The sequence below is a fragment of the Nyctibius grandis genome, chromosome 1, assembly GCF_013368605.1.
Source record: "Nyctibius grandis isolate bNycGra1 chromosome 1, bNycGra1.pri, whole genome shotgun sequence".
NCBI lineage: Eukaryota > Metazoa > Chordata > Aves > Nyctibiiformes > Nyctibiidae > Nyctibius > Nyctibius grandis.
This window is the reverse complement of record NC_090658.1, coordinates 79,930,433-79,945,610: the sequence shown is the minus strand read 5'-3', so window position 1 is coordinate 79,945,610 and position 15,178 is coordinate 79,930,433. Positions and strand designations below refer to the sequence as shown.

Here is a 15,178-nt window from a genome sequence, read left to right as displayed (position 1 = left end):
AAACTTTGATAAGAAAACTTTTATAAAAGTATTGATATTGGGTTTATGATAAAACAGTGAAATAAAAATGGGAACAACAATCACGGCCCCAAAAGCAGGATACACTAATAAAAATTATTAGCAATACCCTTCTGTACTGATGCTTTGGAGACTTGCGCTGCTATATACTCAGAAAAAAAAGAACACGGATGACACTGATTACTGGAGCTTTAGAAACGGAACAAAATCCAATAGTATAAAATGCAAGGTCATGCACTTGCATGCTAACAAGAACTGCAGCTCGAAGATGGCAGCTTGTTAGATAGAAAACAGTGGTACATAAGACAGGATAAATACAGAAAACTTAGTGATCGTCGGATCACTAGTTGTATTAAACCAACATATGAAACAGTCATGGAAAACAGCATGCTGAAAGTTATTCCCTGCAGAAATAAAGGAATAGTAGTGCCACCAAGTAAGGCACTGCTAAGACTTAACATGTTATATGGTGGACAATTCTGAGCAGAGAAAATAAAAAATAATGTAAAATTTAGAAATACATCAACTGGGAACAGTACCCCATTCAGCACGTAGCAGCATGAGGGAAATGAGGAGCCTTTAGGGAAAGAGGGGGTTAAAAGACAACAGCTTTTCTAGTTTAGCAAAGTAAAGACAAAAAGAGAACAAACGGGCTATTGCTTCTGTCTATAAATGCATTAAGGATATATACAGAAAGAATCATTTAGACTCAAGAATAATGATGACAAAAACCATGGATATAAATTGGTCACAAACAAGACTCCTAATCACTAGAACAGCAAGTTCTGGAACAGCTTCTCAGTAGGATATGGTTACAGGAGGCTTGACTGCCTTTTAAATAAAGAATTATTAAATGTAAAGGGCTTGCAAATGCCAATGCTTGCAACAGCACGGGAGAAGGACTAATGATCAAGGTGATCTGTCCCAGTCATGTGCTCCCAAGTACAAAACCTGCTGAAAAACCTTACCTAAACACAATTCCAGCTCCTTCTCTTAAAGTCCACAAGGTGATAAAGAATTTGTGAAAGAGACAAAAGACAAGTAAAGAGGTATCTCAGTCTATTTTCTTTATATTTGGGACATGAAAGTATGTTTACGACTTGAAAATTCAATTGCGTGCATGCAAAGTTTAAACCTGTGAGACTACCCCCCCTCATTTTGCAAACTCAAATCACGTGCATTGGGGCATTTTGTACACTGTGCTTTAAACTCCTTAAAACCAAAGTGTCAAGCTTCTGATAAATAATTATTGCCAGCAGAGTTTTAGGAAGTCTTATTTGTCACAGTATGCATTATGGCATCTCTGTTGGGAAGACTTGAGTGGAAATGAAAACAAAAGGCAATGAGAGGGGAACTGACATTCATGAAAGAACCTTTGTAATATTTCAAGAGATTACTAATTCAGACATCAGATCATAATTTTATTTCAGTACTAACATATTCAACCAGATCTGTGTTAATGATTTAAAAGAACTTTATCAAATGGCGATCACTTCCTTATATTAATACTCAAAATTTGTAAGGACTGACACTAATTCCCTATTTAGTTCACCCCTACCCAAAAACCCAACCCAGCAGTCTATATACTAAACTGATTCCATTTAAGATAAGCATTACCACCAATTAATGTTATCTTTTCTTAAAAAAAAAAAAAAAAAAAAAAAATCAACTCTAGCTTCTAATTCCTATTTCTAAAGAGATACAGCTGCATCTCAACAACATTAATATCTTGAGAACGTGAATTTGGTCAGCTGGTCACCCAGAAGTACCATCTCTCTCTTCCCTTGAAGGGGTCAGTTATTTATAAAACATCTCTTGATACAACTAACCTGTGGTATCTGAATGTTGTCTGCTGGTCTGCTCGTAGCATCTTTATTGTACTGAGGATCAAATTCAGATGCTCCTGCTAAAACCATGATAAGCCCTGCAAAGATAATTGGAGGCAGACAGAAAATGTCAGCAACATCCTATGCCACTGAGTGGTATCTTCAGAACCCTCAGCCATAAAAACTTATTCCCACTCTTCCCCCAAGAACCATGAATATCCATGTTCTCTATTTAGTGGATCAGTTACTACTGCGACAGGGCAAAGCAGGCAAGAACCAATGTCTGGCACAAGACAAAAGAGATCACTCAAGGCTACATTTTGTATGGCATAAAGTCCAGCATCTTACTCTAAATGTCTTCACAAAAACACAGTTAGGTTTATTCTGCATGCTCACAGAACCATTCCTCTCGCCAATTCAGTAAATTAGGGTTAATTTTTTAACCAATCTGTAGGAGACACAAGGCAAGCATCAAAGCTGTGGTTCTGAGCAAGTTTCAACATGAAATAATCTACTGTTGACAAGAAGTCTGGAGAAAGAAGAGACCAGGTTTGCAGTGATGTCCCTAAACGTCTAAAGAAGTCCCACCTACTCTCCCATTCCTCCTTTCTCACCTAGCTGTTTGGAGAGGGGAAAAAGCATGAGTATGACAAGGTGGAGAGCATAAACTGGTCTGAATTAATCCCACACACATAAATCCATGTGTGCTGTGACTAGAAAGCGAACATATTTCCATACTCTTATCTCCTTAGACCTCTCGGATTATCTGCAAAGCATTTCTGTTTGGTAGGAAAAGGATGTGTCCAAGAGTGGATGATTCCAGCAAATCTAAAGCTGAACAACAGTGAAATTCAAAGGAGTAAGAGAATATATTTATGAACCCTTTTAAGAGGGTTTTTTGGGGTTTTTTATTCTGCTTTTCAATTGCTCTGAGCATGCAATCTAGTAAAATCCAATCTAGAACTAACTAGTACCACACTAATTCTTCAGACCCGTGCCAGCCTCCAAACTGAAAGATCTAATTCTGCACCAACATAATGCATCTACAGATTTCCCCAGAAAAAGGTTTTTTAATTCCTTTAAAAGTGAGCAGATAAGAAAAATAAGTAGATCAAAAACTATAAACGAGTAACAAAGTAACATGAAATTGATATGGAGCAAAATTTTTAAACAGAAATTTAGCTATAACATAATAAGTAAGAACAGCGAACCAGAAATGGTACTTCGTTCCTTGGCCATATAAAAATTTTATGACAGCCCCTAGAAAATTCCCAAAGCCCATTTTGTTACACTAACAGAAAAAAACACACAGACAGAGGCTGTGCTCCTAGTGGCCACGTAGTAACTCAGGACCACAGGCAGGTCAGCATGCTTTTCCCAACATACAATATCCTTTTTTCTTTCCTTTTTTTTTTTTTAAATATATAGATACACAGATATAAATATACATCTACGTAACTCCCTCTCCCAAACACTTAAGTCTTCTTACAGAGTACTCTTCACCTGCAACAAGATGAAGTTTTTAAAAACACTCTAAAAGAACAAGAAACGTTATTTTAATCTAACAAAGGCTTATAAAGCAGAAGCATTTTAACATCAGATCAACATTTCCAGATGAACGCATCAACACTTCAAGATGCCTTTTACTTACGTTTCATGTCCATGTTCCGTGTTTTATAGACAAAATACGTATATATTTGAGTTGTCCGAATGAGAATCTGATCTCCGCTATATCGTATTGATCGGTACCACCAGGAACCCTGAGACATTTAACAAGAACAAAATGACATCAGCTACGATGAAGCATTGAAGCAGCTATGCTGGATCACCTCATGACTGTTCACAATCAGGCCAACTGAATTTCAGAAAGGAGAAGGAAACAAAAAATCTTTGCCAACACAAATTTTAAAAGCACACCAATATATTCATCTGAGAGAATCTACTGCTAAAAATTTTTAGATTATCTCTAGCCTAGAGAATTCCCCCCAACACATGTGCACACGCATACACACTGCTTTGTTTATTTTTGGTGGTGTTTTAGAGAATCCATTAAACAGTAAATCCACTGGATTTACCGCCTTCTACATCCATAGTAACTCCTCACTGTGCAACACAGCATTCAAATTAAATTCAGTTTAGGCAGACCAAGGCCAAACCAAGAACAAAATAAAGAGATTTCTTTCATTATAAGAAAATCTGCAAAAAATAATTTAAGTCACCTAATCAGAAAATGCTTTTCAGAAGGGGAATCTGGAGGTGGCACAGTGCCCTTGCTGCAAATTTTCAGAATTAAGCCATATGCCTTCAGGTTGACAGAAAAAGTTTTCCAAACCTTCAGAAACACTCCAGTAGTTCCCTCATTAGCATTACACCAGTGACTTCAAATTATGGAACTCACTGTACAGTAGTTGTAGTCTATAATATATTTTAAGAAAAATGGTGTGCTGGGTTATAAACTGCAGTCTGTTCGTTAAACTCCTCCTTGTAAGCAAAGCTCACTAACATGAGAAAAAACATCCAAGATACATCTCAATCTATTGTGACTTTTCACTTGTGATAAACTTTACAAGTCGTAAAGTAGTAAGTGATGCTTACTATTATTAATTTAATAGGCAAGAGTGTAAAGTCCCCTACTACATCAAGAACTCTGCAATTTACCTAATTTCTTTTTAATAAATTAGGTTTAATTCTTCCACAAATAGAAGAACTCTGACACAAAATAGTACACAACTTCTTAAAAAGTTTTTCTGCAGAAAAATTTAATTATAATCCCATAGCTATCAAATTTTTGTCCAAGTATAGGTATTGGAAGAAAAATATAACTACAGCCAGCCCAAATCTACATGAAAAAGGCTGCCCTAACTGCTTTTGCAGATACAGCTTGTCTCTCTCACCTCATGTATGGAAGATTATTTAGGTCAGTGGAGGTCTAGGAAGAACTATATATCAGTATTTTCGGTTTTTTGTTGTTCTGGATCCAGAGGGTGGAACTAGGCTTACTTTATTTTAGATGCCTATCTCAGAGATAGGATGACTACACTGTAGTTAACTTCAGCTTCTTTATTGATTCATAAAAGAGAAACAGGCCCATTAAAAGCATGAATCATCTTGTATGTCTACTTTAGAATGAAATGATAAAATAACTTGCTCCATAAAAATTACTATTCCTCTTCATTGACTATAAAAGAAATTTACAGTGACAAGTCTGAACGCAGAAGCCTACATCTGGTATAGGGGCAAGAAGAGGCAGCTTATTTTTTTCTCTGCTCAGGACATTTCTTCATAACAACAGAAAGGATGTTTACTTTCACTTGAGCTATGATAAACCTATTTAGCTATAAATCACTAAAAGTACATGTATACAAAAAAGCATCAACAGACACCAACTGAAACCTAAAAGGAAAGATGGAAAAAATATGTAGACATTGTACCCTGGATTTCAGGCTTATTCAACAACGTGTTGAAATCACCACATCTAATTTTCTAAACTGAATCTTCAATTATGCAGAAAGACTCTCAAAGAGAAGGGATAATGCCTGGCTGAGCCTCCACACAGAGAAATGCAAGCAGTTGCCAAGACCCTCGGACACCTTCTCAAATGCAAATCTTCTTCCCAAGAGCTGAAGGTTTCTGGGTGTCAATTTTCTGAGTCTTTCTTCATGCCATACCACAAATGTACAATCACTGGATACTGTGATTGTTCAAAAGCAATACTGTAGGGCAAGCCCGAGCCCTGAAATACCACTCACCTAGCAATTGATTTATCACACAAAGAAATCTCAAGGGCAGACATCTCATGGTGTACAGAAGATTAATAAAAATTAAAGTTATGAAAACAAGGGCAGCCAGGAGAAACCAAAGCAACAACCTGTTCCCCTTGCAGTAATCTTTCTAGTACCACCAGATACAGACATCTCAGTCTTGGCTCTACAGTAACACTACTGAATACACTCTTGAGTTCATCACATCACATCAGTTTTCATGTGATGAATGACAGAAGGTGCAAGACAAATTACATAACTCAGTCTCTAATTCTTGTGATATCTAGTATTTTTCCTACAGCCCTCTATCATGGAACTGCATTTTTTTGGAAACTCTACAGCAGCTACACTTTTTCCATAATGAAAGAAAACACCTACACTTAAAAAAAAAAAAAGCTTCCTCACGCTCTCTCTCCATGAAAGGCAAGAATGAGCAACTCTACTTATGTCTAAGACAGCTTTGTTTACAGCTTGGTTACGGAGGGTAGAATATTACTTACATAATACTTACCACAACAACTGGAAGAATAACCATAAACGCTAATCCATATACAAGCAACACCTAGAGAAAAATTATGAAACATAGTGCATTAGACAATTTACTTAATACCACTCCTGTTTAATCTTTATTCTAGAATACAGTCAAGTACTATTACCACAAGCCTACTACAAATTAATGCAAGCTCACTGCGTAATACCTGTCATTATTTCTGAAGAACAACTTACAAGTAATATTATCAGTTTGGTAGTGTTAAATAAGGAGTATTAGTTTAGTTTAAGTAACCTTTTAAATGATCCAAGCATTCTCTCATGAAGGTTTCTTTAATAATTAAAAGAGTTGGCAGCTAAACTGTGATGCAGCGGACAGAGATGATTACCGCATTAAAAGAAATCAAGCGGGTAAGCCAAATACCTTACAGCAACAAATGCAACAGAAAGAACATTTAGACACTGTATGATTACAGCATCACTAGCAAACCAAACGGAACCACAGAAATCCAGCAAACAAACAGTTCTGTATGTGTTTCCTTGCAACAGCAAACACACACTTTGTAGCAGGGGTGACCACAGTACAACCTCATCATTACTGCAATGAGATCCTTCCAAGCATATTAATACTTTACTCTCAAAACTTAGATTTAAGCTACTCTTAACACTTTTGACTCCTGAAATTGGTTCAAAGATGCACACTTGGACCAAAGTATTATTAACTACGTGTTTTGACTAAAATGTGCAATATTAAGCACAAGGCGAACGCTTGAAAGTTCATCTTAAAATCTTGAGCTAAGTTAAGTTGACTCACCAAAATTGAATTTTTCTGATCCACAATCCAAGCTGGCAAAGCTATACCGAAGCTTGTAGCTGTAGGATAAAAGAAAAGAAATTCACTACAAAATATTAAGGAATTGTTTTAAAGTCACATTAAGTCTAACAAACAAACAACAAAACAAAAAACAAACACCACCACTAACCCACAAAAAAAACCCTCGTTTATCACATCAATAAGCAAAATTCTAACAAATTTAGCAAAACTGAAAAACAAATTAGAAATACTCAAGTATGCAATAGAATAACAAGACTTAAATGCAACATCTGAAATACCAAAGATTTTAGCTTAACATACTGCAGTGAAATAGATATGCAAGATTTATTAATATATTTTTTAAAAGAGAGAAAGATTTCACAGATGGAAAGATGTACAAGCTTTGCCTTGCTGAGTTTTCAGCAGTTTAAATACATACAGATCAGTAAATACAGGAACTGCAAGAAAATTGTTTGAGCAAATGAATTCTACGGAAAAAACTTTTATTAGCTTTTAAGTTTAGGAAAGTGTTCTAAGTTGTAAATTGTAAAAACAAAACCCTCTGCCAGTTTGAATTACACACTGTGTGACTGGTAAGAATGAGAAAGGAACACTTTTCAATTCAAAAGGAGTTAGGTTGCAGAAAATAGAAGACATGATCCTCTAACTAACTTCTACAGTACACAAATCTGAATACAGAATAGCATAAAATAGCTTGTCTTCAGATACTTTAGCAGTAATAAATTGAACCTCGCAAACACTACCTATCCCAAAGTTCTAGGAAATCAAGAAAAGAAAAACAAATACACACTTTACAAATTTCTAGAGCCTGCTTAAAAAAAAACAAAACCAAAAAACCATGCTTTCCTCAGTACTAGCAAGCATCAATTGCCTTAAGGAAGTCCAGACTAGGATCCCCTATATATTTAAATACTATTCTGATACTGTCTCCAACAGCTTATGACAGCCACCAATTCAGACAACCAGTTGTTATGCACAAGCCTATCGTGACTTCTATATAGTTAAGTTGGAAACTACTACTTGTTGAGACTCAAATTAAACATTTGACCAATCTGACCACACCTCAAGCTTAGGAGTTCAATAGACTAACACCCAGTGAATTTACCACATTAAGTTATAGGAAATGCCCTGCTCTGCAGAAGAGTCTGGAGACACCTCCCTATCTGTTTATGGTTATGGATTTTTAGAAGAAACTACTAAAAATGTAATGCATCTTTTATAGGTGGTATCAATTTCAGTTTCCCACAATATTTTTGACCTTTAGGATTGTAGCTTCAAACCGTTCCCGGAACGGTAGCAGTTCAGTGCAAAGCTCTCTCTCTCTCTTCTGGTCTGAGAGTCTCCTTGCCCCCATCCATGCTTGCTGAGCTGAAGCATTAGCAAATACCAAGGGGAAACAGTCTACTAGAACTGCCTTACATTATTAAAAGCTTATTTTTTTAGTCTCCAGGTCCCCTCACTTGCTTTTAAACACTCTTCAAATGATTTTGCACATTCAGTATTTTACTTTTAGTAAAGGAGCAAGTCATGCCAAAGCCAAGAAAATCTTGTTTGCCTGCCTCTAACCTCCGTGCTTCTTCAGTTGGATAGAGAGGAATGCTGCTTGCTGTTCCTTTGTGCTGGGCACAGAGGGTGGGATGTACCTCATCTAACCTGGTTAGACATGTCTAACACCAGATGTGCTTCATTTCATCCCAGAATCTACCTCTATAAGGGACTGTCTCCATTCTTTGACTACACAGAACTAAAAAAATAGAGTATATAGCATGGATACAGATTTTTACACTACAGGTGTATAAATGAAGAGAAGATGAATTTTACTAAATTAGAAACTTCCTCACACTTCAATGTGGAACAAGGTTACAGAATAGAGGATGGGAGAGAGAAAATTTCGGGCTTCTTCCCACCCTTGAGATGAAGCAACAACGAGAGATCTAGAAGCAGAGCAGAGAACTCCAATTCCACTGTAGTCCGAGTTAGGGTTTCAGAAGAGCAGAAGGCTTCACACTCACAGTACGAACTGCTGCCCTACCAAAGAATCGTTTCATTTCGCCCTTTGGGAACCCAGAATCCCTGAAGTTTGTGAAAGTGATCTCTGAGCCAACCACACAAGGATCTTCATGCCTTTAAATTCTCAGCTTTTGTCTGAGTTTTCTTTTGAAGTCATAGCTTCAGGTCCGTTCAAGGACACTAGGCCTTGGCAACACTAAGTTAGTAGCTTGTGGATGCAAAAAACAGTTTAGCATCAGGAAAGGTCCTAGGAAAGCTCTTCATTCTTATAAAGTCCAAAATTTAAAGTACCATTTTGCTGATATTGCAAGAGCATTTCTGAAGCAATCTTATTTGTATTTTGCAGCAAGAGGGCCAGAGGCCTCCTACTTGCCTGGGTTGGAAACCAAGAGAAGGCAGGAGCTGAAAGAAATTTGCTATGCTATAAAACACAGTGGTTCAAGAATTTGAACCACCACCTTAGTCCATCAGAAATGCCTTTGTTAGACTATGATTTAGTTGGCACAGTTGTTTTTTTGAAGGGAGAGGGAAGACTGTTTCTTTGAAACATTGGTTCGGGGGCTGGGTTTTTTTCCACTTTTAAAATCAATTTTCCATGTTGGATGGATGTAATTCAGAAGAAGAATTTCCAGCCTAGAATTCCCTCACATCATCCTGTAACTTCACAATTAATTTACAAATTCCATTTATTACTTCCAAGCTGGCCTTAACTCATTCCATGTAGATATATAGTATAACTTAGTCCCACAAACTGCAGAACATCAATGAGCAGAGATCTATGGAGGTCCGTCCTAACAGATGGCAGGTTTCCTTTTAGCTTGTAATGAGTATCAGAAGCAGCTAGAAGTACACAATATTCCTCCTCACAACTAGTCCACTTAAACAACAGTCACAAATATGTTTTAAAAGCGACTCATGCAACTGCAAATAGGAGGGGAAAAAATCCATTAACTTTTAGTCTTAAATTGGTTTAGCTTGGATCATCTACTGTAAGACTTTAATACACCATCATCAGGATTATTTTCATGTAGCTACCTGCCCAGGAACAATCTACCAGGACTCCTCAAGATGGAGGTGGCATAGAGCTACACTCAAACAGTACTGCTTCCAGCAAATGGAAGGCAGATGCATATACAGTATTTATTTAAATACATACATATACTCACGTACATCCCTTCAAAGTATGTTTATTGCATTATGGCTAGTCGTTAATTTTTCATTATACATTTATAGTATCTGATCATAAATACTAAAAAAATGTTTAAAATTGACAACTTTGATGAGTATTTTTCTATTTTTGGCTTATACCTCCTTTTAATATTGCCAAGTCTCCCTAGATACTTACTGAAGCTGATGAATTAAAAAATATCATTCTCTTTTCCCCTATTAAGTTTGAGAAACGTGAAAGCAAACTCTTTCCTGCCTTTCCCTCCCACCACCACCCCAGAGCCAGTTTCACAAGCAAAGAACTGATCAGATATAATGCTTCAAATCATAGGAAAAACTTATTCTATATACATTAAGATCTGAGTGCTTCTCAAACGATCAGATATTACACAGCTCAATGTACAGAAATTAAAGGACTTCTGTCATTCATAATTGTTACCTTGTGGTCCATCTGGATTACCAAATTCTTCCCAATTTTTTCGTGATTCTTCATCAGTTAAGCTAGTTTCAAGAAGAAAGATGTTAATACAGAAGTAAAGAAATTTCTCTAAATCATTAATATGCAGAAACTTTAAAATGTGGCATTTATACTAACCTTCAGAGATGGTTTGGCAAGCTAAACAGCTTCTGTTACTGTTTGTATGAAATCTGATATGGAACAATACAGCTGTGCTCCTTCATGATACACAGGTGAATTCTTTTAGCAGTCTGACAGCAAAAGAAATCAGACACAGAAGGTGCACCCTCATACAGGAGATGGAACAATCACATCTCCCTTTCATGAGAGTGACTGCGTACCCATCAGCACAGAGCGCTTTTCAATGCCAGGTTACAGTACGGCAAATTTTGAAAGACAACAAAGGTTGAAAACACCTTTGGTTTTTTTGGAAGGAAGGTGAATGTGCAAGATGAGTTGATACAGCAGAAGTTGTCCATATGGGCTTTTAATTCTCTTATTCTAGACTCCTAGCCTTTGACGGCATGTGTTTGGTTGTTTTTTCCTCTGGAACTCCCTAGTTTCATATTTAAGGAGACAGAAATAAATTAAGACATCACCTCCTAACTCTTACAGTTTCTATGCCTATACTGTAATGACAATTTCTTGGCAATAATATAACACCTCAAACAGAATCCCTGTTACTAGAAGGAAGAATGATGCTTTAGGAAACAGAACATGAGGCATTCACTACACAGAAGATTTTGTCTCACAAAAGTAACCCAGTGAACAAGTCAGACATCTCCTGATCATTTCTAAGTCTCACATTTGTTAACTAGGCAACTCATTGAATGGGTAGCTTTTACATTCTTTCAAGACAGCATGGCTAAGGACCTTCACTGTCATTTACTTCAAGATATGCCTCTGCCACAGCCCTTGCACCAGCGTTTGAGTATCAAACTGTATTACCAAGCATTTGAATGCTAGCTTGTAAAGCAATGCAGCAAGATGTTTCAGGAGTTCAGAAAGCAATACCAGAATATCCTATTGAAGAGACTTTCATAGCAATGAAGATGTGTTTAAGCAGAAAGGATGATTTCAAAACTGCTCACGTGAGCATGGTGTTGGTTCTCCTTCTCACCTCATCCCAAACAGGACTCTGAAAACAGTCAGTAAGGTCAACCACATACACAACTGACTTAAAAGCAGAAATCACCAACTTGCTAGGTTCTCAGATGATGTGGCTGACCCAATAAACCCCTACAATGGAAGAAGGCTCAGAGGGGATGGGCAAGGGCGATGTGTTGAGAAGCTTAGACTGACCACAGTGACTCACTACAGCTGTTGCAAAGAAGCTGGCTGTGTCTCAACACAAAGGGGACCAGAAGGTGGCCTTTGTTTTAGATAAAGACCTATCAACAGTTGAGCAGATCAACTAGTAGCATAATCATTTCTCCCTGAGTTCATTAAAAAAGGATGAATGTCTCCAAGTTTACGAGAGCTCAGCCTAACATAGAGTATAAAAACTAGACAACTAGCAAAAGAATTTTGAAGAGAAAAACAGGCTTGAGCTGGCTTCAACCCACACATGCCTTCCGAGCACCTGGGTATGCCCAGCGTCGTGACAGTGAGTTATTAGAGAGACCAGTAATGGGAATCACGTTGGTATCATGATGGAACTGTGTATTGAAATTTGCTAAGTCTAGCTTACAAAATATACTAAACACACAATACAAATGTATCACTCCACTAAATCAGAAAACCCATGTAACATCAACTATCTTCAGATAAGCAAATTTGATACTAAACATTATATGCTCCACACGTGGAATACCAAAAAGAACCTGGTCATAGCGTATTGAATTCTGACAGATGATCATTTAGAGCAGAAAAGAATATAAAGCTGTATTAACATTCCGTGTGTGAAGAGCACTACAAAAACCAAACCCACATCTTGATTACAGAAAAATTCAATAAAAAGGGATTTCCTTTATACCTAATTCTAATATTAGACATCATCTCTCAGATTAAAAAAAAAAAAAAAGCTATAAGCAGAGATAAGGCCAAAAAATACTCTGGAGGAAAAGAGGATTTGAGGATTCAGCTTTTAAGAACTACACAGGTAATATGAAAGTCACCGAGTGAAAAATCAGGACTGCAAGGCAAGCACAAATGAAAAGGGATGTGGGGGAGCTGAGAGAAAACTGAGTCAGAACCAGAATGAAACATCTTTGTCGCTAGATGGGAACAGAGTTAAAATACTGTCTCTTGCTCTTTGGCTTTATCACCAAGCAAAACGAACAGTATATTTATTTTCTAAGCAACACTTCAGAATTGCTGCAACAGGGTTGGCTGGTTAAAAATTGCAACACTCCTTCTGTTCTTGACATGTCATCTTTGAGATTTAATAGGTATCGCACTGGAAACACTTTTCCTAGCTGACATGGAAGTTTAACACAAAGACCTAACACCTTGCAGTATTCTGACAGTTGCTAAACAATTAAGTGATCCTTCCTAACTTGTAAAGAACAAGTACGCACTGAACCGAGACACGTCCTGACTTTCGTTACCTATCCGAACACATTTTTCCTGGCTGCTTAGGTCACCCCTGCTATTACCTTAGAGGTTTCCCTCCCCATAATATCAAGTTCCCATTTTTGGTAGGCAAAAAAGAAACTTACGCTGCATAGGCCTTAGCAATCCTCATGAACATAACTTCATCTCCTCCTTTATCTGGATGGTATTTTAGCGATAGTGCACGGTATTGTTTCTTAATTTCCGATATACTTGCTCCCTTAAAAAGGAAAGTTGAGTTATTAATAAATATCTTAAATTAAATCTATTCTTCTATACCTATATTCTAAAGCACATTGTACAATATTTCTCTGCACCATTCATTGAACTAAAGAATTATGTTCTAATATGATATGATCACAAAACTACACATGCATTTCATCAAAACATGAATATTTTTCTAACAACATTTTTATAACCATTATATTTTTTAAACAAGTTAGAAGCCATAGTCTAACAAAAAGACATTCAGATGGCTGGGTATCATTTTCTTCCTGGATTACCTTGCTTATCCATCCATAGAAAAAAAAAATGTAAGGCTGCCTTATCTGTTTGACAAATGTTATCTTTTCCTAAACATATTAATGAATATGAGGAATTCTCACTTGCAATATTCTTCTATTTAAGCAAGAGTTCATAGATCAAGTGTAATGCTTCACTTTTAACTTGCAGGCAGAAATAAATCTGTCAGTCACCAGGAACAGTGGATTGCTGTGCTGCTTAAGAATGCCTTTGACTAGAATCATCCTACCCATAAATTATTTCAAATTCCTTGAACAAAGGGAATACATCACCTATTCCTGAGAAAGAGATCAATTTTTATTCTACCACAGCACATTGTTAAATGCCTCCAACACAACCCCTTGTGCATCAACTTTCAGGTTGGACCGTGAACTTCACTCAAGAAACCCCACAAAACTTTATAGTAAGTGCAGATAAAGTTTTTCTAGTAAGCTATTAAGTTTCACAGAACCATTACCATAGGACTTTTCGACATTTTGTGGAAGGGAGGCCAGCATGCTGACCTTCACTGCCTAATAAACACACAAGAAGTTATTTAAAGATGATTGCACTATTTCGATAAATTTAAACCAGAAATTAAACTACCCCGAGGCTTCATTTGCTGTTATTTTATCTCTCTTTATACAATATGTCTATCACTTTCCAGCACTATTTTTCAACAGCATGCCTGCCTCATTTAATGCACAGGATGAATTTACTCCATAATAAATTAGACTTCAAGTAAAAACAGCCATTGCAAGACTAGATGAAGAATGCCAGAGAGCATTCATGGAAAGCGGGGAAAAAAAAAAAAATCAGGTTGCTGAAGAAGAGGTGGGTTTTCATGGCTCACATGAATGCTGCCCATAAAAAAAAAAAATCCTCATTTTTTCTCTCTGCCACAGAGGGTGCACGGGATCCCTGATAAGCTGATGACAAATTTTGCGCATCTATCATTAATTGCTTTCTCCTCATTTTCAAAAGCTAGGCTAACAGAGGTTAGGCCTGACTTACAGAAATTATTAGCAGCCTAGGACAGTTGGTATCAGTCAGCACTCTGCTTGGAACACAGAGCTTACCTATATTAACTACTTACAAAAAAAAAAATAAGGTTCTGATTGTCTTAAAGAATCCAAAATTATAATCAGTTTTGAGCTTCATCTTTCTGCCTTGGATCCTACCTGTAAAATGAGAGTAAGGACACTTATTCAATAAATCAGTAATACTATCTGAGTGCCGTATGTGTTAGTGAATTTAAGTGATGTGCTCCAAAAGGAGCTAGTGTATGTTCAAAAAAAAAGTGCTGATATTTTATATAAAATAAGGTGTATGTACGTTGTCTGGACTTTGTCCAGAACCACAAGTTCTCCTCTGGAGAAAAAAGCCTCTTATAAGCTGATACGCTAACGCAAGATTTAAAAAAAAAAAAAAAATCTTGGCCACAGTATGAATACAAGTAGGCAAAAGAATTACCGTGTTCCAAAACTTTCAAGTGCTTGTCTGCAAACCCTCCCCCCCCTTTTTTTTTTTTAAGTTTGAGGGGGTTTGTTTTTATTTAACA

At 36.8% G+C, this 15,178-nt stretch overlaps 1 protein-coding gene across 1 annotated transcript in view; it reads right to left on the bottom strand.

Moving 5' to 3' along the window:
- The window catches only part of SEC63 (SEC63 homolog, protein translocation regulator), a 63,005-nt gene that overhangs the window by 24,479 nt on the left and 23,348 nt on the right, over positions 1–15,178 (bottom strand). Inside the window, exons 4-9 of the mRNA XM_068409504.1 lie at positions 13,224–13,336; positions 10,546–10,607; positions 6,909–6,967; positions 6,117–6,167; positions 3,496–3,604; positions 1,848–1,942 (exon numbers count right to left, since the gene is read on the bottom strand). Coding sequence (XP_068265605.1) covers positions 1,848–1,942; positions 3,496–3,604; positions 6,117–6,167; positions 6,909–6,967; positions 10,546–10,607; positions 13,224–13,336 — 489 coding nt within the window. The remainder of the gene's footprint in view (positions 1–1,847; positions 1,943–3,495; positions 3,605–6,116; positions 6,168–6,908; positions 6,968–10,545; positions 10,608–13,223; positions 13,337–15,178) is intronic.